This window comes from Glycine max, chromosome 7, assembly GCF_000004515.6.
Source record: "Glycine max cultivar Williams 82 chromosome 7, Glycine_max_v4.0, whole genome shotgun sequence".
Classification (NCBI taxonomy): Eukaryota; Viridiplantae; Streptophyta; class Magnoliopsida; order Fabales; family Fabaceae; genus Glycine; species Glycine max.
In genome coordinates, this window is record NC_038243.2 from 13258459 (window position 1) to 13285008 (window position 26550).

Genomic DNA, 26550 nt, shown 5'->3' on the forward strand with positions numbered 1-26550 from the left:
ACTTTGGGTAAATGAAGGAGTTCCCGTTGAAGGAGGAGAGGATCCAAATATGTCTGTCAAAGTATACCCTAGTTGAAAATCATGTGGGTATGAATACATCGGCGGCATCTGCGATGGTTCTTGGGTGAATGTCGGCGGTGTGTAATACATTCCATGTTGTCGTTCTAGCATCGGAGGCAAACTGTACGTTGCTGCATCAACAGTTTCCCAACGTCGCACTAAGCCTCGAGTCTCCACACTGCGCTGTAGTATATTGAACTGTTGATGTTCAAATTGTGGCTGAGAAGGGGGAGCATCTTCATGTGCCTCAAGTATCCTATCCTCTTCGTCAGACAAAAGAGTGATCTTCTCGATACATGACAGTAAATCGTCAAAAGTACAAACCCTTCTCCCAACAGGCGACACCATAAAATGTAGTGTTTCGACGATTTCACCCTGCATAGAAAATAAAGGAATAGTTATTAAAATAATCTTCAATAAGCGCAACATTATTTTATAAATTATAATGAACAATGTATACTAATAGTCCTCTTCTTGCATGTTTTGGGTCAACATAAACTTTTGTTTTACGCCTGTACCACCTCATATATTCAGAGTTCAGACTAAGGGTCCCTGTTTGTGGTGGCGTTTGCTCTACTCTCCTTTCATAGCGACTATTCCATTCATTAAGCGCGGGTTGCATTTGTCGCATCCAATTTTTTCCTTCCTTTCCCTTTAATGTCAAGTCATGTATGTTGTTGGATTGCATTACTGGGCCCGGAATAGGCGGCTGCATTCCAAATTGTCTCATAACTCTATCCGGCTGGTGCCATTCCACTTTTTGAAAACAAATAAGTGGTATGATACATGTCCATAATACAGACCCAATAAAACAAACTTGACTCAAATTCATTTCCACATGTCCAGAATAAGGGACCCAGACAAACTGCATATAAAAGTTAAATTTAATAAATTAATTAAGAATTACAACATCATTTAATAAACAAACGTCAAAATTGTTACCTCGTCGCGTTTCATGACATCTAATTTACGACGAAAATCAAGTAAATTGTCATTGCCTATGTGATGCAATTGACCACCCAATCATCTTCACAAAAAATTAAATAACAAAATAAAATGTTACATAAAATAATGATTAACATCAACCAACCATATTTATTAATAATCAATTTAAAATAGTAAAGGAAAGTATACCTGAAGGCAAGTGGTGCATTTTGTTGTTGTGGAGGAATAAGCGACGGGGCTAACGTTGGGCATCGTTCCCATGCCCATAATTGAATCAAGAGAGTGAAACTGCCTATTGATTTAGCATTATAGTCTGTTGCGATGCACATCTCTCTATAAAGATTACCCAACAGAGCAGTTCCCCATGCATAACTGCTGCACTCTCTAAGGTCTCTCAAAAATTGCAAATATCCCATTGGCACCCTTTTGCTGCTTTTGTCAACAAACATCACTCCTCCTATGAATCTTAAGATCCAAGCACGAGCAAATCTTTCAAGCCCTTCTTGGTTGCCTGTAAAATCATGAATATTTGCAAATTGAGAAGCCAACCAACTCAATAAAAGTGACTTCCCATCAAGTGCAGCATCATCAGGCATGACACCCAATAATTCATGACACAACTCAAACCAGTCAATATTCGTATTTCCAATTAAAGGTCTTCCATCCACATAAATACCAAGTAGCACAGAAACATCTTGAAGTGTAATAGTTGCCTCCGGACACTTCAAATGAAATGTATGCGTTTCTGGCCTCCACCTTTCAATAAAAGCATTAACTAATGCTCCATTTACTTTCAACTCCGCCAATTTTATTATCGGGTACAAACCCGAAACTTATAACAGAGGAATAATTTCGTCGGGTGGTGCTTCTTTATGATTGTACAATGGTGTAGCTTGTCGGATTTTTAACATCCTATCATCAGCATCATTCCAAATATGCTGTGATATATGATTTTTTTGCATCCACCATAAATCATCCTCTAATGGTCCAGATGCCACATCATAATGAGTAAAAGATGACGAACTTGCCATATTAAAACTCCTGTATAGAAAAAAAAATTAATAATCACACATATCATAAATAATAAATAAAGTCTAAGTACGTACGCAAACAATATTCTAAAAAAATACATAATTTAAATTTTACAAACGAACACGTAATTTAAGTAAATGAATGAATTATAATGACAGTAAATTGAAATAAAAAATTTCTTCAAAATTATTTTGTTAAAACAAACAAACACAAAATTTAACGAATACGCCTTTAATAAACTACATGAAGATTTATTATCAATCTTATTATACGCCTTTGTTGAAGGGGGAGCAATTTAATAAACATGACACTGACACACACACACAAAATTTAATGAATATGCCTTTAATAAACTACATGAAGATTTATTATCAATCTTATTATACGCCTTTATTGAAGGGGGAGCAATTTAATAAACATGACAATATGCCTTTATTTGTTAAATACGCCCAATAACAATATTACAGTAATATTTATTATCAATCTTGATTAAAATTATATTCTAAAAATTAAAATTATAAACCCAACAACAACAAAGTCTTACAATTACAAATAACATAAATTATAATTAATATCATTAAATATTAACAAAAACAATAATATAATATTTAAATGACAAATCATAAATAACAATATTATTATCTATAATTATCTTTAACAATAATTAAGATTTTTATATTATTATAAAATAAAAAATAAATCTAACACACTATAAAACTAACAATATTTATCTCTACAAACAAATTCACTAAAATACATAAAATGCCTACCAACAAAAAATAAAACATATAAATATTAAAATAAGACAATTTATATAAATTAAAAACATTAAAAAAATTACTAACCAAAACAAGAAGGGGAACCAAGAAACCTTGTGGGACAGCCTTGTGGGGGAGGGGGCAAGGGGGGGCCTCGTGTTAGGGGGCGGGGGGGGACCACACTTTAAGGGCACCTGGAAGCGTCTGGGTCTGGGCGCGACCCGAGGCGCTTCGGTCAACAGCAGCAGCGCTAGTCAACGCGTCTGTCAGCAGGGCACCTGCGTGCAGAGCGTGATATGTGACGCCCAGCCGCGGGCATGTCCAATCCCCCGCTGTCACGTGTCGCCAGTCAGAGCAAAACTGACCCACTCGGTAATTAATATCAAAAGAGATCCATTTTGATAAAAAAAAATTTTGTAAAAATGACCCATTTTGGTCATTTTGCCCCAAGTAGAGTTTTCTATACCCGAGTTTAGTTCAACGTCATAACATATGCTGGAGCAATCCAAAAAACTTTCTTTAAACTATACTACTGTTGACCAAATTATTATTCACAAATAAACTATGTTTAAGTTATTTTTAGTAAATAATTTTTTTGTATTCATTCCCGCGGTGGATGACTACGTCAATTCAAATGCAGACAAATTAAAAGGGTTGAATTTAAACCAACGACACTTCCAAGGGACAAAGCTATTGCTTTCTTTTAAGAACAATAATGTTATCCCAAATTCAATTTTCAGGTTTTTTAAGAATAATTTTATGAAATTAAAAAAGAATAATTTTAAATCCTTCAATTATTTTGTTTTTATTAATCTTTCTACTTATTAAAAAAATAAAATGATTATATTATTTTCCATTTATTATTTTTTATAAAATATTAAAATATTTAAAAAAATCATAAAAAGTAGTATATAAATACTCATTTTTAACCCTTATCATTTGAATGAAAACATGAGGCGCTTCGTAGGGATAATTTTTTTTTTTTTTTTTTATGTTTGGGAATCATGATCTCTAGGAATCATGAATCTTAAAAATAAGTAAAATTTATTTGATTAAATTTTATAGAAATTGAAAAATTATATAATATTTTTACTAGTTAATTTAATTATTAATGATGTTAATAAAAGAAACATAATATGATATTTTTACTGTAACAAACAAATTAAGCTAAAAATAAAATAAAATTCTCACCTTGTTCATGAGAAAGTTTTTCTAAAAAAAATTCTTAAAAAATTCTCAAAAAATATTATTTTCCAGAAATCTAAGATTCTAAATCCAAGATTCCCAAAATTAAAAACTTTTTTTCCTACAAAATGTCTTATAGTCCAAAAACATCGTTAAATTTATCTTATCAAATAAATTTTAAATGAATTAAATCACTTTGTTTTTACTTGGTGAGTAACTGGTGACTTAAGGACTAATTGAGTAATTGTAAGTGAATTACGATTTTGATTTGGATTTCTGTATTAGTGTTCTAGAAATTGTCAATCACAATGTGTTATTGACAGCTTGCCTAGTCATGTTGGGCATTGGGTGCTCCCCTTTCTATCACTTTTTTCCACAATTTTTTATATCTTTATTCAAATAATTATACGAGTTTAATCTATTGTTAGGATAAAAATTTATAGACTATCAATAAATTAAAAATCATATTAAATATAATTTTTACTAATAAAAATTTAAGTATAAAGTAATTATTATTTTTCTCTACTGAAAAATAATTTTTTTGACACAATTTTATTTAAATTGAATAGAAATTATTATAGATAAAAAAATTTTCTTTCCAATTATTTAAAATAATCATTATAAAAATCAATAAACTTACTATAATGATTGTTAGTATATATAATTATAAAAATAATTAATTGATAATATAAAAATTATTTACATTTACATTCTTAATATATATATATATAGATATATATATATATATATAATGTTATCTACTCTAAATAATTAACAGTTGAAACTGTCATTTTTTTTAATAATTGTTTAATTATTTTAAAAAAAATACATATTGTATACATTAATACTACAATGCCATTCAAACTACCATACATGACAAATTTAATAACGTTTATACTAACTAGATTTTGAATTATGCATTGTACGCAGAATATTTTAAAACCTTTATGTGAATTTTGTGTAATGTATAATTTGTTAAATTTTTTCTTTATACTTTCGTCAAAAATATTTATCCTGATTTATTATTCTTTTTTCATACTTTCTATGTTCGTAAAATAAAATATTTAATTAATTATTTAAATAAGAAAAGAAAAAATTTAAATATTACATTCAAACTAAAATTATTATAATAAAAACATAAATTCACCGTAATAATTTAAATATTAATGTGATTGTCGACAAATAGTTCATCCGGTGAATTAAATACTTGCTTTTATATAAAAAAAATATGACTATGAATTATATTTTATATGTAATTTTTATTTTAATATATTGCTACATGCATATCAATATTTAACTGAAAATTAATATATATATATATATATATATATATATATATATATATATATATATATTAAAATAAATAGTGTATATATTAATACTAGTCGGTAACCCGTGCGCATGCACGGGTCTTTTGTCTAAATGATTTTCGATGGAAGAATAATAAAAAAGACATTGTAAAAAGATAAAAGAAGTAGCATTCATATTAAATAGTTGTAATGTCAAATTGTTTGAAGATAAATATAAAGACATCGAAAATAAACATAAACATTGTTTTGCAAAATGACACCATAGATTTTCCTAATCTATATCACTATCATCCCAATCAATTCCCAGATCTTCTCAACACGCCTATAGTAGAATGAGAGCTCGTCTCCATGGTTAAAATCACCTTCTTGAAGGAATTTATACCAAGGGAGACTGACATACTTATCACCAATGTCTTTGTCGAGCCCAACTACATTCCATTGCAGTGGAGGTCCGAATCTTCTGAGAATTGTCATATGATCACCACAGTGGATTAGGCATTGTGTGACAGAGGCTGGAAGTTGCTGTAGGAAAAAAAAAAGAGTTAGGCATTGAAATTAATATTTGTATAGAAGATATAAATGGATATGAATATTTTACCCGTGGATATGGTGCGCCTAGCATTGATTGGGTGATTTCATATGTCCAGATGTGTTTTCTTGTTGCACGGCGCCTTTTGCATTTCTACTGGTCTAATGGTGGAGTGAAGTGGAGGTCAAATTTTGAAGGGTGGTCGCAGGCCAGGAAATTTATCATCACAGATTCATAAATCTGGAGTTCTATCCTCAATCTTGTTAGGCCATCAGCAAAGTAAAGTTTTCCATTGTGTTGTCTGACTTGAATTTCGTAGGTTTCCCCATCATACTTAAATTCAACAATTTCAGGATAATTTGGTAGCCATTGGCGCTGATAGAAGCCTGGTATTTCTATGGCGTCCTGCAATGGGAAAAAAGTATTTAAAAAAGGAAAAACAATATCAGAAGCACAAAGGATAAAATATGGAAATGAAGGTTTTGATTTAACCTTGTCACAATGGAAGGCAGCTTTAAATTGCAATATCTATGGTTGTCTGATAGCAGGCAATCTCAACTGCAGTGCAATGAGAAAAAAATGGACTTAGCATTTAAAAAACATGTATATTGAATAATTTAATTGTCTGCAGGTCTAAATTGGGGCGTTGCTGCAATGTAGTAGTAATTGGATTTAACAGTTCTAATTTAGGATAATTAAAACAAGATAAGAGAAGATGCATATAATATAACACGCATCAAATTAGATGCAAGACATGAAAATAAGGAATACAGAACATGCATAATTCATGCAGAGTAGCGAAAGTCAAAGATCAAACGATGGCTAAAGAAAATAAAATAGAGATCAGAAAATGCAGCAAAAGCAAATACAGTAGCAACAAAAGTTCTTAATCAGAGATCATATGATCGAACAGATAAGAAAATGCATTTCATGATTCAAATTAAAGGCCAAAAGCAAGAAAGTTTGAAAGAGCAGGATCAGGATTATAAATGATCGAACAAATAAGAAAATACACTTCATAACACTAATTAAGGACCAAAGGCAATAAAATTTGAAAGGGCAGAGTCAGCATTATAAAAACAATGTAATAGATCATGTATATGACCGAACTACTTAGAATCTTAATACAATAGTTGGAAATAATGGTAATAGAATGCTAGGAAATTTAATAGGCATTTAAAAAGGTTTAACTTAATATTGTTTCTGTTTTGTTTAGGATGGGGTATAATCGCACAGGATATGCGTAGGCTGTTTTTTCCTACATGCATGAGTCAAATGTTATTCTAGATGACATGCTACCTATGGTTCATTGACAGTGACAATATAGTAGCATCATTCAAAATTATTGAATAATTTTCAGGATTCGTTAGCAATGAAGAAAATCAAATTAATATTTAAATTTCTTACTATCTATTTAACAATAGAACATCAGAATCAGCGGAACAGGTTTTTGAATTAGTATCAACAAAATGTCCAAATAGAACATGCATTGCGATAAAAGGGCAACATGAATGCAAAAAGTGTGAGGGACAAAAATATGATTTAAACATTACTAATATCTAAAGGGTAAGATAGATGATAACGTAGTATGCAAGAAACCTAAGACAATGGGCACAAATAAATGAAGCAGAAGCAGGGAAAATTGAATTAGGGCTTTGCCACAGGAAAGAAAGTTGAGTGAGACAATCATGGATTCAAACGTAGAATTGTTCAATATGTCTGTCCTAAATTGGAATTCAAAAACTTACAAACATAGATGACAAGATGTTGAATTTTGGTTAGGGATATGGATAAAAAATGTAACCAAATGCAAGGAAAAAATTAGGAAATGAATGAACATGCAGTCAGGTTTGGGTTTAGGCTTACCTTGCTTGAGGCAGTCGATGAAGCGGGAGACATGATGCTAGTCGCTTTGAGAGAATAATTTGGTTAGAGTTGAAATGAAGGTGGTAGAGAAACGAAGCATGGTCTGATGATGTAAAGTAGTGGGTGATGGAAGGGTCATTGCTTTTCGGGGGGGTGTAAGTGACGACAAGTTAAGTGGTTTGGGAACTGTGGAGTATTGAATGTTCCGTTCAAAGATCGGACATGAATTGGCAGAATGATAAGTATGAAAGACTGTGGTGGTGGAGGCAGTGAAGAGGTATTTTTATTGCTGAATATAACAAAGAGTAAGTTAATTTGTTCTATTGTTATAAATACAATTTGCATCATCAGATGAATGACCTGTCTAATGCTGAAGTCGATAATGATTTGGCATAGATAATATTTTGCAAGGCCAATTGATTATCTAAGAAAAGATAAATGGTTCTACTAAAAGAATAATAATAAGTGTATCATCCTAGGAAAACAGCCAGAGTAACATATAGAATTCATTTGCTGAATGGTAGCATTTAAATTGAGATAAACATTTTATTTTCTTTTGTGCAATTCATGAAAGAAATGGTTAATTTGGAGTTCATGAAAAGGGATGAAAATTTAAAATGCAATAAATAAGAAAATGCACTCCATAAAGGAAGACTGGTTTTTAAAAATTAATGAATTATAGATTGGCTCATTTGATGATGTTTTAATTGTATATCAGAGATCATATGAGTAAGAAGCAAATACAGTTGTGGTTAGAATTAAATTTGCAATCGGAAATAAATTGGATTTACCTTCTAATATTTGTAAAGACCTCCTTGAAAACCATATTCGTGGTTGAAGTTTTTTTTTTTTTGTTCTGATCATGTATTAAAATTCGAAGTCCTTTCTTTGACTTGACTCTTGATAATGCAACATATAGTTGGCCATGCGAAAAAACTGGTTTTGGCAAGTAAAGTCCAACTGAAGATAGTAATTGTTCTTGGGATTTATTAATTGTCATGGCATAAGGAAGCATTATCGGAAATTGTCTCCTCAATAGCTTAAAAGGCCATGGTGACTGTGAAGGCGACATAGACATTCGTGGGATATAAACATGATCTCCGATATTTGTCCCAGAAATTATGTCAGCTGCGATAACATGTTTTGCTAGTCTTGTGATAATTAACCTAGTACTGTTACACAACTTTTGAGTTTGGTCTAAGTTCCTTAATAGCATTATTGGTGTTCCAATCTTGAGTTTGAGACAGTGATTGGGTAAGCCAGATGTTGTCAATGAATTCAGAAATTCAGTTGTCAGTGAGCGGAAATGACAACTTTCAATGGTTTCGGATTTGTCAACTGAATCAGAGCTTAGATATTCCATTTGTTCACCTATCAATATTTTAGACATAAAAAAGCAAATTCATCAACCAAAAATGTAAAATCCAAGAAAGTTGATTAAAAGATGAAAAACAAAATAAGATAATTTACTATATGATTACCCGGTATCATTGTAAGCATATAATCATTAACTTGTTGTACTGTTTCATTTGTAGAAGCTAATATTGCTCTGGTTTGGAAGTATTCAGGATCATTGTGATGATGAGATAGATCTGGAAATGTAGAGCTAATTATACTATGAATAGGATCATTATATTTTGTGATTAATAGTTCCTGTGAAATTTCAATAGTAGCATAGCCATCATTTTCATCTCCAATAATACCATCACCAATATCTATAATCCACTGTGCAAAAGCTGCAGTTTCTTCTTGATATGTTGCTTGCATGTTGTTTTGTAAACACATGTTTTTTGTCAGTCTCAAGATCTGACAATGATCTCATAGATAAGAGGAATTAATTGTTGCGTTAACAATATCGGAGCGGCTACCTCTTGGAATGACTGGCAGGATCTGCCGGAAATCTCCACCAAAGACCATGACTTTAACTCCAAAGATTTTATTGTCCTTTGAGTTGTGTTTGATGATATCTCTAAGACTGTGATCAAGTGCCTCAAAACATAATTTGTGAGTCATGGGTGCTTCATCCCAAATGATCAGACTTGTCTGATTTAATAGTTCAGCTAATTGAGTTCCTTGATGGATATTGCAAGTTGAGTCTTCAAAAACTGGAAATGGAATTTTAAATTTTGAATATGCAGTTCTACCTCTAGGCAATAGCAGAAAAGCTATGCCGCTAGAGGCCACTATTATTACAATTTTATTGTCAGCTCTCAGTGAACTTGCAAGTGTTTTCCAAATGTATGTTTTTCCTGTACCTCCATATCCATAGAGAAAAAACATACCACCTTCATCTTTATTAACAGCTTCAACAATCTGGTTGTAAATTGAAGCTTGTTCGTCTGGAATCATTGATATGTGGTGTTAGATTTAAAGAAAAATGAATGAAGTTAAAATACTAATTTATAGATGAGAAAAGCTAAGAAGGAAATGCACATAATAATTTTTAGAGGGGTAAATTGCTCTGTAGTTAATGTACCTGTCATGTGAGAAAATAGATGTTCAAACTCTGATCTACGTTCTTCATTGTTGTAGTTGAGTTTAGCTAATATAAGGCTATTGTCTAGGTAAGCTAGACAATTCGCATCCTCTGGATATGGCATTGAAGGATAGTAAGCGATCTTTGATTTGCTTGCAGCAGTTCTTCAATTTTAAGCAAGACCAAATTTTGAAGAGTTATATCATCAAGTTGTAATGCTAATACACAAAAGGGAAAAAAAGTCAAATTATGTGTCGTATCAATATTGATTTGTCTGATGGGAAATTAGCACCAACCTGGAGTTGTTGATGATTTTTTATAATTATAGACAATGTCATTAGCCATCCAATGCCAAGTTTGGTCCCAAACTTGTTCAGGTTTGCTCATTGTTGCAGTTAAAAGTAACAACACAAATAGCTTTCTTATATAATGTGTTGAACCCCAGTCTTTTGCTTCCTTGATTGCCTCAATAAATTCTTTATCATCTTGTAAAAATCCCATAGCAAAACATGCTTCTTTATATGTAAAATACTGAACATTATCAACTGTTCTTAAATCCTCAAATGGGGTAGCTCCTTTACAAACAGTAAGCATCATTCTCAAATAAAATAATTCCCATGTAATTGGTGGAACCCATAGTAATCTGCCAATGGTATAGCCTTTCTTCCTAAGGTGCCAACATCTTTTCTTCTGATTGTATACAAACTTAAAAACAAATTTTGCATAAGTAAGATTTCTCCCTTCAACAAAATTTTGGTTGGTGTTCATCCATGAAATAAACTTTGAATCAGAGATACTTGGCTTAGACAATACATCATTAATATCATCATGGTCTTCGTAGAGAACACTATGTTGGCCTCGAAGATAGAAGTGTAATCTTTCAACAACAGGTTTTCTACCATGTATTGGAAATCCAAAGATTCTCCAAGTAGATTCACAGGGACATATGTATCTGTTAGGAAGATAAAAGTAGTTGTTATAACAATGATGATCAGATAAATTAGAGATCAAGTTTTAATAATACCTGCAATCTAGATATTCTTTGATCTCATCATTATGAGTGCCACCATTCTCAGTTTGATCGTTATCTTCATGAATCAAAACAGCAGTCACTCTATCATATCCCTTGTTGATGTACTTAAATAAATATTTGATAGAAGTGCTTTGGTTACACCATTCAATATTGATATGTGCTTGGTATTTTCTCAGCAATCTTGGATTGTAAGGTACAATATACCTGTTATCAATTATAACACCATTTTTCTTAATTGCATTACCATTGTTTCTTCTACGATAGATTGGAAAACCATCAGAATCTAAAACAGTATGCGGCTGGAACATTTTAGGATAGAAACAACTACACTTGCCTCCTTTCATGCATGGAGATCCAGGATTCAGAGTTCCACATGGACCATGAACCATATGGTTTTTTACTAATAAATACAGTTCTGGATCATCTTGCTGTGAAGGTATCTTTGCTGATATAATTTGATCAATTTCATCTGAGGATGGGTATTTGTTATCAGGATGTAAAAAAAGCAACAAATGGACATGAGGCAGCCCTCGTTTTTGAAATTCTATTGTATACATATATGTAATTTATTAGTAAGTCTGTTAATAGACAACAATTAAAGTTATTAGATATGATTGTGTGATTAATATTGGCAATGTAAAATAACAATGTCACACATAATATAAATTCACCAAACTTAGAATCAACTTACATGCAGTAACTTTGCCTAGCATGTGCTTCTTTGTCAGGTCCATAAGCATTTGTTCATACTTTAGTTTGAAGACTCTGGAGATTATGTCTGGCCTATCTGCTGCTTTCAGATTCAACGGATTTAGCAATCTATGGATTTCAGGCCAGTTTGGATTGCAGGTTAAAGTAATAAACAGATTTGGGAAGCCCACATGGCTACATATGGCCATACCATCAAAATAAAGTTGAATCATATAGCGCGGACTGCCAATAAAAGTTAAAGGCAAAATGACTCTTTTACCTTTATTTAGGCCTTTCCTGCTTCCATCATCCAATGACTGTTGTAAGCTACAAAACTTGTCAACTCGAAGTTTTTTAGGGTTGTTTCTAATGTAAGAAAGTCTTTCTGACTCAACCATAGTATACCCCTCAACAACAAATTGTTGGAATAGTCTCCTAGAATTCAACAAAGTCTCAGACTCATTTGATCTGCATTGTAGCCTATAACAAAACCACTCCCTCATTGTAAAAGATTTCTTTTCCTTTTCTTACCATCTGATCGACTGCTTTGTATAATATCAGGTCTATATCCATCTTCCCCGTAAGGAAATAAGAGAAGGTATTGTAGAGCTAGATAGCTAGAATGTAATTCATGGATCCTTTGTAGTTGTCCATGCTGAGTTTCAATAATAATATCTCTTTTTGAATTTGCATCAAAATCGCCTACTATTAGTGCTGCAACTTCAGGAACAGTAGGTACATTATATGTACGACCATCTTTCTCACAATTAGCAATCAATTTCAACTTGATATTATCCACTTGAACATCCCGCAATCTATCTCTCACCATCCTGAAAGTTTTTGCATGCACGTTGAATTCATCCAGCATCTCACTAAGTTGTGAAACAATGTGTTCTTGAATTTGATTATGTGGACTGCTGAACAAAGCAAACAATTATATATACGATGATTGCAAGATTAGTAATGTAGAATAAACAATTGAATTCTGTTTAAATGTAAGATTGTTGATCAATGTTGTGCATTTATAATAATAACAATGAAATACTAACTACCTTATTGCATTAATCCTATTTTGCACTTCATTTTCTGTGTCAAAGATATACAATTGTGCAAATTTTGGTTCTTTCCCAGGCATTGGTAACATGCTACCTATTTAATGACATGGTTGACCTTGAATTCTTATTGTAGGAGGTCCTCTTGAATGATTAATTGATTTGTCAAACTTAATACCGGCAGAAGTAAAGACAAACATCATGTTATACGTCCTTATGTTATGTTGGTAATTTTTACTATCAGATGTACCATGATCATACAAAAGTTGGTAGAGATATTTAGGTGGATTCTGTAACAATGGAAGTTCAACTTTGCCATTTCCACAACATAAACTGAATCTTGGATTTGTAGTTCTTTTATCTTTTGAGACTCTTTCATCATACCACATATTTTCATTACAGTGACTACCCTGCATGAGTTGGTCACCAAGATCAGAATATCCTGAAATAATTTAATGACATATGGCAAAGTGAGGTTGGTCATTGAAATTTTTTTAGGAAAACATGTAAATTGAAACACGATAAACAAAAGCAGTTTTGTACAGTGAAAGATATTCGACAGTAAGCTAATAACATAGTGTTTATGAATATTAATCGTTACCTTCTCTATTAATTGCGGGGTCATTAGCTGAGGACATATAATTTTGGTTTTCAGGTGAAGAAATTGAAACACAGCCTATGAAAATTGCATTTAGATTAGATTATAGCATTATAATGCTGAAAATTAATTTGATAAAGTCGATTTTAATTGGTACCTTGTGTTGATTCAGAACTCTCATCCTCTGATGAATCACGAATATTAACTAAAAAAGTGAATTAAATCTAAGTTTAGTTAGTAGAATTTATTTAATGTGGAATGGATTCACATAATATTGAATGCACCTTATAGTTTGCTTGTCTTTGTGTGAAAAAATTGTGGATATTGTATTACTAAATCAACAAACTAATTAAAATTATTAACAATAATTTGGAAGATAATATTTTTAATTGCTTACAATCAATATTCTGAGCCTGATCGTTAACTTTGTGTTGCCTAATACCTTTATTCTTTATCCTGGCTTGTGCTGTATCACGATGATTTGCATGCTCATGGTTATCCATGTTCTTGATGGATGTTGTTAATCTTGACTGAGTTATAAAATTTTTACTGACTTCTTGTTTCAATGTTACAATACATGCAAAATTTAAATTGCAAAAGTCCATGGACATGCAGAAAAGAAATGCTATTCCACTCGGACCAAGACATAACTTGACTTGTTGACTAAAATTATCAATGTTGACAGCTGGTTAAATGGATCATACTTTGATAAAAATGATTAGACATGCATGTATAGGCATGATTATAGCGATGGTTTTGATGGCCGCATTAAAACTTGAAAAGTAAGTAATAAAAAGTAAGCATAAGGAAAAACACTCAAATTATGAATGCTGACAGCTAATTAAATGCACTAAAATGATTAGACATGCATTTATAACCATTATTATACCTATGCTTTGGCACCATTGATAAGAAATGTGATATCGAAAATGTTATGCATGGCAGAATTAGGATGTCAACCTAAAGAGAAATTGTTTTTTTACTTGTCTTATTAATTGTACATCATATTGAGACATATGATGAAAGATGGAGTAAATTTATCAAATATCCAATTATGCATTTGCCAAAGTAAAATCAAGCAAAAAATGGCATCTAAAATAACAAATCATGTTAAACGATGATTGATAATAAAGAAACACTTAATTACATATCATTGATGATCCAAGATCATGTTTCTCAAGACTCCAAAGCTGATACTTTTGTCTTGGTGTGTATATTCTGCTGTTAGAAAATTAATCAGATATGAATGCTGATTTAGTTGTGCTAGTGATCAATATTTCGTGGTCATTATTTCTAATATTTTAATTTGTTTCCCGTTAATACTTTGTGCTCAGACAATTAAGGATGCACACCTTAAAATCAGATGAATTAATCAGATATGAATGCTGATTTAGTTGTGCTAGTGATCAATATTTCGTGGTCATTATTTCTAATATTTTAATTTGTTTCCCGTGAATACTTTGTGCTCGGACAATTAAAGATGCACACCTTAAAATCAGATGCTTTAATGGCCCGTTAAAACTTTAATTGAATTTTAAGTTATCATGATTGTGAAGAACATGTTTTCTGAACTTTCTGTCTGGCAATCTCTGATTTGTATTTTCAAATCTTACTTGTTTTATCTCTCACGATATATTTGAATTCATAACATTTTCATAGGTCGATTTCTTCAAAGATGGCTTTATAACCATTAATATAAGCATGGTCTGTCGATATTTATTTTAACAATTGAACAAATAAGGATTTTGAAATATAGTGCAATAGTTAAGGTGACATCGGATAAACCACAGAACTAAAATCCCAGGATACTTGCATACAAAATAAAATTAAAATTTAAACAAAAGTTCTGATCAGAGTTCTAAAGCAACACCACCACAACAGAATTAAAGGTAGGAGCCAATGTACAATATACAAATAGCAAGGCAAAAAAAATTGTTCAACACAACTTGAAAACAACCAAATGCACTAAATTGCGCCATGTTTTTTTAATTTGTTGGGTGAAAGCTGTGCAGGTGAAATTTGAGGGGTCCCTACTTCATCATCACAATCTTGAAATGTCTGCCGCTTTGTAGGCGTCAAGGGGAGTCCAAGCAGTGGATCATGGTCTGATGTCACAGTCAGGGATTGCTGGATAAAACAAATAGCAATGAATAAGTTTAATGCTAAGTTGAAAGCCATGAAGTGTCAAAATGCAAGAATTGCAAGAAAGATCATATTAAAAAATGAGAGCAGTCATCAAAACTCACAGATTCATGTTGAGCAGAATGATTGGAATCAGAAACTGGGATATTCATTTTTTGAAGATGTCTGAATAAGACATACATTGAAGATAACAACCCATGGAAAACAAATAAATATGAATAGAATACATACTTTTCACAATAGTTAATGTCAAATAACTTGCATTGAACATTACCTCAGCATCAGCTAGCATATCCATCACAACATTTATTAAGCTCGAGTCAGCTAAACACTTCAAAACAACAAAATTCCGAACTTGGGTTGCACCTTTATCTTGAAAGCAAGTTCATAACCCAGCAGCTTATCAAGTGCTTGGGGTGAAGCATTCAAATCAACATCACCATCCTTGTTCAAAGAGAATAATTGTATTACACAAACAAAAAATAACATATCAAACATAAACAGTTACGGTTGAATCCAAAAACACACTTCAATTTTATGCTTATTAACTACATCAGTTGATTGACCAATTAATTCACTGCACTCACGGTCCCAAAGCAGGAATTTTGTGCTTTCATTTCCCTGGTTGATCATCACCTCAAGCCTATACCTGCTACCATATGCACCAATAGTAAAAAAATGATGAAGGTATGAAAAATACACAACATTTTAAAAGATCACAATGACCTAAGCACAACTTCCTTATTGTATTTTCCGCATGCACATGTAAAGGGCGCCATCTCTGCATCACTCTTTTTATGGCACTGAATGCAAGTTGTATAACACCATGAATGATTGTCCAGAACAATCCTAGTAATTGTGCCAATAGTGACACAAACAATTTCCTGTGTGAAACACCATACACATCAAATCAAAAAACTTCAGATAATGCACGACAAAGAATTAAAATCTATATAAGATCATTACTTCAGAGATGGTGTTAATGTTAGCAATAGACTTTGCCTTAGCCTTGCCAAATAATGCTTCTTTTGATGATAATTGAATAGAACCTGAAAGTTGTGTACTCCCTTCACCATGGGATTTAAAACCTGACCGAGCCTCAATACCCAACTCTGCAAGCCTATAAATATAGAATGAACAACAAAAATAAGACAAAAAATGATCAACATACATAATCACATACACAAAAAAAAATACCGTTCATGAATTCTTAATTCCATCACGGTGGTTAATAATTAACTTTGAAGCCTTGAAAGAATTGCTGATCGATGCGGGATAAGATCCTAAATCATTTAAAAAATAGAATCATAACATGCATAACATAAACAAAGAAATCAATAAATTCAAGATGAGGATATACCCTGCGCTTCCTTGATCCTACAATGGCTCAATAGAACTGTAATTGGGCCATCACCTTCATAATCATCTAAGAACTTCAAAAAAACTGCAAGCAATAATCATCCCACGAAGTGCAAGATAGCAATTGCTGGCTATCAGAAACAAATAGTTATGACACAATCAGTTATTAATAATAATGTAATCATAGCCACAACTTGACAAAGCATATCACACAAATTGTCACCAAGAATTGAACTTTACCTCAAGTCCTTTAGTTTGAAGACTACCCTTCTACCTTTTCCTGAAACTTGGCGAAAGACAACCTCCTCCACAACACCAATAACATCTAAAGCAAGTAGGGAAATCAGGAGCAGTAGGGAAATCAGGAATGTTATTAATCTAATAAAACAAACTTTCAAATAAACTCAATTGCAAAAATATAAGTTAACATATCAACCAATATTCTAGGTTCAAACTGGCCAGCCACAACATCTGCAAATCCAGTAAACCTGTATTTTCTAAAAGGGATGTCCCCTAGAACACACTCCCTCACAACAGTAACCCCAATAAACACCAATTTAAATTGATGATCACACACTCTGTACTGACCATTGTTTTTTAGCACTTTAAAATTGTGCATGACATAAGTACAATTTTCTTTCAAGTCCATTTTTTTTACTTCAATTGGTCTTGTTTACAAACAACGTGGATCTCATCACCCTGGATTGCATTAAGGTTACAACACAATGAACTGAACAATAAGTAATAAGTAATAAACCTACAAAAAAAAACCCAGAATTGAAGCATACATCGAAGTCCACAAACACCATTTCAGCTTGCTCAGATTTGTTAGGCGTGCCAATAAACCATAGATCACTGATCCTCACACTAAGTTTAAGAGTTTCTTTTGAGCCATCGATGCTCTTTATCTTGTCTGGAGAATGTGCCATAATACTGCAAAAAAAAAAAAAACAAAACCACCATCAAAACAGAAACACAATAAGCTAAGAAAAAATCCAAAACCTCATTCAACACACAAAAATGAGAAGCTAACATGCATGTAAGAAAACACAGATGAAAACAACACCAGAACAGAACAACAGAAGTACCACGAACAGACAAACACGATAACCAAACATGCAAACCAAACATCGTCCAACACAGCAAAATGAAAAAATAACATGCATGTAACAAAACAAACATGAAAACAACACAGAAACAAAAGCCAAAAACCCGAAAGGTAATATGCATGTAAGAAAAGAAAAGCCAAAAAACCATAAGCTAACATTGAATGTAAGAAAACATACATCAAAACAGCACCAAACAGAACCCAAATTAAGCTGGTCTGTATCTGGAAAAATGAAAAGCAAAAACACGCAAACTGAAGAATGAAGAATGAAATGCAAGAAACCACGTAAAGAATAAAAGGCCAGCACATGCACAACATGCAAAATAAAACACGTGTAAATGCCTCAATCAGCAAAATAATAAGACACCTGTAAGCATCAGAAGAGTGGACAATTAAGGACTAAAAGACCAAAAAATCAAGGAAATGGACAGACTGTCACAATCTTAGATAGAAGTATTTTAAGAATTTTCAGAGGATTCTCTTTTATAGATAATATATAGACTACAATGTCATTCATTCCAACTGTCACAAATTTATTAACCTTTTATAATAATAATTACCTTAAGAAATTAAACGTGTATTTATTTATTAACATGCTCACATTTATTAAGTTTAGCTTTAGCCAACACTAAATAGATAACCCTCAGAAATTTCCAGTGATTTTCCATTTAAGAAAAATTACTCCCGTACCCCACCCCATCCCTACCCACCAAGCCAGTTGCAACTTGCAGCAGTTCTCTTCTTCCAAATGCCAATTCTTTCTCACCATTCTTCTAAGCATTTCCTTAACCAATAGATAGACACACAAACACAAACAAAACTAAAAAAAAAAACACCCAAAAAAATTCAAAAAACACAAAACAACACCCTCAACAACACAAAACACAACAGAGTGGAGAAGAAGATATTGCTTCTGTTTATTTTTTCCCTTATGTAATGCATCAGAAGAAATCCGAAGTTCAGATTGGAAAAGAAAGCAGCGGCGTCTCTTCCGATTACAACCAGCACCCGAACCACCCACTCCCAACCCTAACTCCGAACCCAAACCACGAATCACTGACCTCCATCGCACCTTACAAAAGACCCTCCCTCCCCACCCAACCCTCACCCCAACCCCTCCTCTCCAAACCTCCAACCCTAAAACCACGCCATGTCACCACCACCACCGTAATTCCCACGTTTCTATCCGCCGCGGTGTCCCTCCGCCGCCGCCTCCGGCACCGCCTCCGCCTCTTCCTCTTCCTCTCGCTCCCCTTCTTCTACTTCCTCGTCTCCCACCCTACAAACTCCCTCCTCCTCGATTTCATCTCCGCGTTTTCCTTCTCCGCCGTGCTCTCATTCTCTCTGAACGTCGCCCTCCCTCGAATCCCCTCCCTCCTCCTCTTCCTCAATCTCAAGCCCAAGGCCCGGTCCACTCTCAAGCTCCCCGTCTTCTGGACTATCGGCTGGCAGTCCCGGACCGCCTCCTCCGTCTCTCCGATTATAAACATTTCCTTGTCTGTGGTACCATACGCGAACGGGGACGTGTACGAGGGAGAGTTGAATGGAGGGAAGTGTTGTGGGAGTGGGGTTTACTATTACAGTATGAGTGGGAAGTATGAGGGGGACTGGGTGGATGGCAAGTACGACGGGTTCGGGGTGGAGACATGGGCCCGGGGGAGCCGGTACCGTGGCCAGTACCGGCAGGGGTTACGACACGGGTTCGGGGTGTACCGGTTCTACACCGGGGATGTTTATGCCGGGGAGTGGGCCAGTGGACAGAGTCATGGCTGTGGGGTTCACACGTGCGATGATGGGAGCAGGTACGTCGGGGAGTTCAAGTGGGGCGTTAAGCATGGCCTTGGACACTACCATTTTAGGTATGGATTGGAGGAGGTTTGTGTTTAATTCAACTGATAGAGATTTGTGTTTGAATGTTTTTATTTTATTTTAAAAGTAAGTTGGTAGTAAAATTCGGTATGATATTTTTTTATTATCTAATTGTAAAAGTTAGGAAATGTTGTTTGAACTCAGAATCAATTGTGGACTCGGAATTGGTTTGTGAGTGTGAAATTAAACATGTGAACATTCGGTTGAAATCGTGGTAGTTAGTGTTTCAACGTGATTCTGGATTATCTTACTACATGTGTGAAATCGGTTGGTTTGTAGTAGTTGATGGCTGTGTATTGGCTTGGATTTGTTGGATGTTCATTGTGGTGTTGTTGGTTCTTGTTTGTTTGGCATTTGGATGTGAATTGGTGGGGGGGGGGGGTGTGTTTTTTATTTGGTTTGTTGTGTGTGAATGTTTTGTGAGGTGTTTTTGGTTTTGGAAGGGTTTTGTTGTTGCTTGGTTGGGTTTTGTGGTTTCTTAGGTTTGTGGATTATGACATTATCTTACTTCTGGAATGATGTGTTTAGCTGGGGGGGTTGCTTTGTTGTTTAGCTGTTGGTGTTTAAGGTTTGAGAATCGAGGATGGTGTTATGGAGGCTTTTGTAGGATGTAAACTGATTGCATGCTTGTTTTGTTTTGATTTTTTGAGTGTGTGTGTGTGTGTGTGAAGCTTTTTGTGAGTTAGTTTGGCAGGATGTTGGGTCTTGATTTGGTTCTGTACTTTGCCTCAATTTCTTCGTTCAATAACATTTTACTGGTCTTTGTCCATGTGGGTTGTGTTAGGGCTTATAATCTTGAATGTTGGAATGCTATTCATTTCTATTCAGTTTTTACAGTTCAAAGCATGTGCATAGGAGGATAAACATACACAAAAGTTTGATTTGCTTCAGTTGTGAGATGTGACTTCTGTGTTGTGTCCGTTTAGTTTTGATGTTGTTGATTGGTGTTTGGCAATCAAGAATGGTGTTGATTTTATTTTTGTTTGTTGTGATTGTGTGCATGTTTTGATTTTGTTTGTTGTGATTGCGTGCATGTTTTGATTTTGTTTGTTGTGCGTGCATGAATGTTTTATAAGATGCTTTTGGCAGGTTATTGGTGCTTGATTTGGTTTTGTGCTTTGCCTTTTTTCTGTTTATGACAATTTCTTGTTTCTGGAGTGATGTTTGTTACTCTAGCTGTCCCTGTGTGTCTAGGTCTTGTTTTGTTGTTGACATGTTGTTTAGCTATTGGGGTTTAGTGTTTTGACAATTGAAAATGGTGTGATGGCGGCTTTTATTTGATGTAAACTGATTGCATGCCTGTTTTGTTTTGTTTTTATTTGTTGTGTGTATGTGTAAAAGCTATTTTGAGTTATTTTGGCTGGATATTGGGGCTTGATTTTGTTATGTACTTTGTTGTCAGTTTCGTAGATTTGCCGCAAGTTCTTCTAACTGTAACCTTTGCTGCTCTTGCGGGTTGTATTAGGTTTTATTTTATAATCTTCAAAGTTAAAATACCATTTATTTCTTACAGCTGAAAGTAATAAGCATGTGCGTAGAGATAAAGATTTAGAACATGTTTTTCTATTTGATTTGTTTCAGTTGTGGCTTCTGTTTTGTCAAAAGTACCTTGTAGGCCTTTGAAACTTACTTGGCTTGGGTCTTGTGTCAGATGTGTGTACCTATTGGTTACAATTGTTGAGCATGATATGTATGCACTTATTTCAAAGCCATTGTTTTGATATTTTTGAGGATGTTCATTTTTAATGTATCTTTAGTCTTTTCCAGGAAGGAAGTAAGATGTAAATGACTGAATAACATATAACATATTATTCTAATGGTAGTTAATTTTACCTGCATTGGCATTTTGCTGTCAACTGACTAGCTATGTGGAGGTAAAAAAATGGGAGTCTAATATTGAAATAAATGAAAAAGATGCAGTAAGCATGAAATCTTATAAGCATGAAGTTGGTCAAATGGCTTTGAATAAATGGCCTGAGACTGATACTTCGAGTTAAAAGCACCTGCATCCACTCCCACCTGCGCCCCTGGTGAGGCCTCGCACATGGGGAAATAAGAAGAAAGGAAGAGGCAACAAGAAAGGAAATGCCACTTCTTTGTGGAATTGTACTGCTATTATATGAAAAGCCACATTCATTTGTGGTGGCTGACTACTAATTTGATACAAAACATCTGTTTGAAAACCTTTCCCTCTTATCCTACTACATTTTAAGTTTTGAAGCAGTAAATGTCCAGTGAGTAGCTAGTATAAGTTTGTGGGGGACATGAGTCATTTAGGGAAAACAAACATGCTTCTTACTCTGATCTTGGTCTAAAGACACACAATCAGAGCTATCATTTCAAACTTGTTTGGATCAGTAAAACCCAAAGGGAATGCAAGGGTAAAGATTGTAGAATTATTTGTGAAGGAATGAAATAGGATTGAAGGATATTATATATTAGTGATAATTCCTGTATTTGTAATCTTTGATGTGTTTGTGTAACATAAAAGGGACCTCTTTCAGGGGGAAGGAAAAGGAGGTGATTTCTTTCTACTATTTGTTGAAGAGAATGAGTTCTTTTTCATTATCTGGGTGAACAATTTTTTAAGTCCTTCTATGGAAGAAAGACCGATACAAGAGGAGAGTAGAAAATCATTTTGAGGGAATATTATTTCCTTGTTATTTTATATTCCTTTTGTAATTCGTTTGAATGGAAGATCAAATAGTTATCTATAAAACCCCCTAATATGTTTCACAAATTTTAAGTTGGTGGATCTTGTCTCAAATTTTAAGCGGTTTTTGGATTTTTTTTATTAAGAATACAGGAGACAACAAATATAATTACTAAAATGCAGTAAAAACTGAAAGATTAAAAGAGTAATTGTATGCACTTATGTTCTTAGGACTTATCTTCATTATTGCCAATTTCAGTTTACAATGGAAGAGTATCTGCTCCCAACGATAGACTCAGTTTCAAAGGTGCTTTATACCTCCCAAACTTTAAAACAATAGGGTATTCCATAATAATAACATGACACATGTTCTGAAGAGACGCATAATCTCAAGTTCCTTGCAAGAAGCTAATTCCACAAGTTGGCCTTGAAATCTTCAGGTCACATAGCAGTAATTCCAACTATTGTGATATTGTGTAATTTAATATTACATGCTGCTACGAGTGTGGTGTCTTTTCTTCTCCCTCTCCATTTGCTTTACTTAACGGAACCAGTCAGTAAAAACAAAATAACTATTTGTTCTTTGATCAGTGCACTTTTGTATATACTTTGTTGAGCATCTACAATCTACACTGATACCTTCTGTTTCTCATCTCAAAATGGACTGTGTTGTCAAGTATCAGTGAGTAGGATCTTGGGCATGCATTTTATGAAAATAGGTGCTTAATCCTATGATGCACGAATACATTCTTCTGATTTTTTCTTGAATGTGGGTTCCTCTCTTCTCAGGATCATTGGTGCCTTATTGTTTAATTAAATTACATAGGGCTCTGTGGTTGCTTTTTCTTTGCTCACCAATAATAGTGTTTTTTTTTTTTTTGGAACTAATGATTTCTGTTTTTATCAGAAATGGTGATGCATATGCTGGTGAATACTTTGCGGATAAGATGCATGGGTTTGGGGTATATAGTTTTGCAAATGGGCATTGTTATGAAGGATCCTGGCATGAAGGAAAAAGGCAAGGTGTTGGAATGTATACATTTAGAAATGGAGAAACCCAGTCTGGTCACTGGCAAAATGGAGTCCTTGACATTCCAAGCACACAGAGTGCCACCTATCCTGTTTCTCCTGTTGGTGTCAATCATTCCAGAGTACTTAATGCAGTTCAGGTTCACCCTACATTTATGATTTAATTTACCTTAATATATTGTTTAATATTCTTTCACAATGTATCATTAGAGACAAAACAAGTTGCCGTAGAACAATCAGTTTGGGTGATTCTGTTTTGTCATTGCCACAATTGCTTTGATATTTTATGTCAATGGCATAAGAATGTGTCAGTTTTTTCTGAGTAAATTGCTTTACTCTCTCTTGAGAGATTCTTAAATTACACTACCACCCTCTCTTGATCAGTGAATCCAAGTTACACCTTAATAATTTTCAATGTAAACGAACCTCTTAAAACAATTGTGAACTATTATGAATGTGCCTCCCAATAATATTTTATCCTTTTCTATTACTTATAGTATCACTTGCAACTAGCTTTTAACATCTATTATCTACTTTGATATTTTAGAAGGTAAACGAAATTTTAAATACCTAAATTTATCTAAAAATTTGTTTCATCTTTTAAGGTCATGAAATTGATAGTAAATGTTCAGATTCAAAACTAGTTGTCAATCATGTCAATAATCAAAGCAAGAGAAAAAAAAAAAACTAAAGTTCATTTACATTAAAATAGACTCAGATGAAACTTATATTAATCGTTCAAGGAGAGAATAATTTAAGCATCTCTCAAGGGAGAGAAATTTACTTTTTTATGATATGCTTTAGTTATGTGCTTTTGAATTTTTTATGATTTGAGTTATCGGAAATTCTGATTGGTATCCCATAACACATGTTTTATTGTAATTTTTTTTATTTTTGAATCTACAATTTGTCTATGTTTCTGTCTTGCTTAACTGAAATTTCAAGTAAAAAATAGTAGTGCTACACATCCTGGAAAATTTAGCCAGAATTTTCACTGATTTTAACTAGATTATGGGTTATTGGATAAGATAAAACGGTAGAAGTCCCTCATTTAACCATAGTCAATAAGTGTGCCATTCATTCTGTCAAAAATTCCTTGTCTACAATTTTCCATGTTGTCAAAGCTGAGAGAATAGTCAGATAGTTGAACATTTTCTTTTATTATATGTTTCGAATTAGCTCATTTGTGTAGAAGGAAAGAAGAGATAAAATTAACTGCAAACAGTTAAAGTTTGCATCATTGGGAGCTTGCATTATTAATGATTTGTTTCTTTGTGAAAAAACAGGAAGCAAGAAGAGCAACTGAGAAAGCCTATGATGTGGCCAAGGTAGATGAGAGGGTTAATAGAGCAGTAGCAGCTGCTAACAGAGCAGCCAATGCAGCTAGAGTAGCTGCTGTCAAGGCCGTGCAAAACCAAATGCATCATAACGTTAACAGCATGAGCATCCCAATTCCCATTGTGTGAGGCTGTCAACTGCAAACTTTTGATAGTAGAGATGCACGATATCGTCTGAAGAGGTCGGTAGTTTAAACTGCTTTGTTTACACTGCCATCATCACCGCAGGCTGAATGAAAGCAAGCAGATTTATTATCCATCTGCCATGAGTCTTGTATAGAGGGAGGAAGGGTGATGGCTTCCACATGGTAAAATAACTACATATACATATATAATTTTTCTCATTGCCTACATTTTGTAAATTTACGTAGATGTAAATGCTGGTGTGCGGGTGAAACCACTACCCAGCTACTGTTGTAAGATCGCTTGGTAAAATAAGGAGAGAAACAAACATCTGGCCTAAATTGTTCTATTTTTCCCAACTTGAGATATATTTCATGTCACCTGTTAACTAGAGTTTTCTATTGGTTAGATAAGGCATTGTGTTTTGTAAAATTAAATGGTAAAGATGAATGTTTATAACTATATTATATATGTAAGTAATATCAATAATTTTTTTTTGGTGTAAAAGGTTGAAAGCATGATTGGCTTAAAAGAATTTTGGGTGTGATGTTTTGGTTTATCTACCTAATGCCTGCACCTGTAATGTAAACTAAAACAATGCTCTTTATTGATTGGATTGCATCTTTAGTCAGTGGGGCTGGAAGAGCATGTGAGAAAAGCCGACTAGTGAGAGGAGGTGTAGATACAAGAGAGTTAGTTATTCACAATGTAAAATATTTACAGTCATTTAAACAATGGATGATATATTTGTTGATTTTTAAAATAATTATTTTAATATAATTCAAATGGTAATTTATGTGTGTACTAACGTATAACATTGTTTTAAACATTAAATTTTACATAGAATTGATTTTGAAAAAGTTGAGAAATAAATTCTATTAAAATGATTTTTTTATTGGAAAGTGTTAAAATTGATTTTATATCAGTAGATGGAAGGGGCCTTAATTATGAGTTGCTTCTAGCCAAACTTCACTTTGGATTCTAGAGTCACCAATTGAAACACCCTAGGGACGAAGCTAGATTATATATAAAATAAAGAAAATAACGTTTTGACGAATGCCAATCCAAGAACTGCTTGTTGGGTTTTGCTTTATACCGATTACAAGTGAAATTTCTATATCTTTTAGAATTTATTGACTATTGCTCTTATTAATACTCTAGCTAAGAGAATATTAATATAAAGAGCATTGTTTACTAAATTTTAGTAAACACATTTTATACCTATTGCTCTTATTAATACTTTAGCATTTACAATCTTTATTTGTTTACTAAATTTTACTTTTGTGATTTTATAATTTTGATAAATTTCAGTTAATAACAAGAAAATGTATTTAAAAAGTATAAATTGTAAAACATTTACAGACTACGGTTTATGAGAGGTATAGTGAGTTGGTTT

General features: G+C 33.3%; 2 protein-coding genes across 3 annotated transcripts; one reads left to right on the forward strand and one right to left on the reverse strand.

The window, feature by feature from the left end:
* Positions 1–5566: 5566 nt before the first annotated feature.
* LOC106799237 (uncharacterized) lies at positions 5567–9452 on the reverse strand. The gene is made up of 3 exons (XM_014777423.1): positions 9207–9452; positions 6048–6224; positions 5567–5812 (listed from the first exon to the last, which is right to left on the reverse strand). Exons 1-3 carry the CDS (start codon positions 9450–9452, stop codon positions 5567–5569), a joined length of 669 nt encoding a protein of 222 aa, XP_014632909.1.
* Positions 9453–18806: 9354 nt separating this feature from the next.
* Positions 18807–25495, forward strand: LOC100796967 (uncharacterized). Of its 2 annotated transcripts, none has more exons than XM_041017067.1 (3): positions 18807–20002; positions 23573–23834; positions 24981–25495. In XM_041017067.1, the coding sequence occupies exons 1-3, from the start codon at positions 19080–19082 to the stop codon at positions 25158–25160; spliced, it is 1365 nt and encodes a 454-aa protein (XP_040873001.1). In that variant the 5' UTR covers positions 18807–19079; the 3' UTR covers positions 25161–25495. The 2 variants fall into 2 exon arrangements, with proteins under 2 accessions (XP_040873001.1, XP_040873002.1); XM_041017068.1 differs by having other exon boundaries at positions 23573–23828.
* The last annotated feature ends 1055 nt before the right edge of the window (positions 25496–26550 follow it).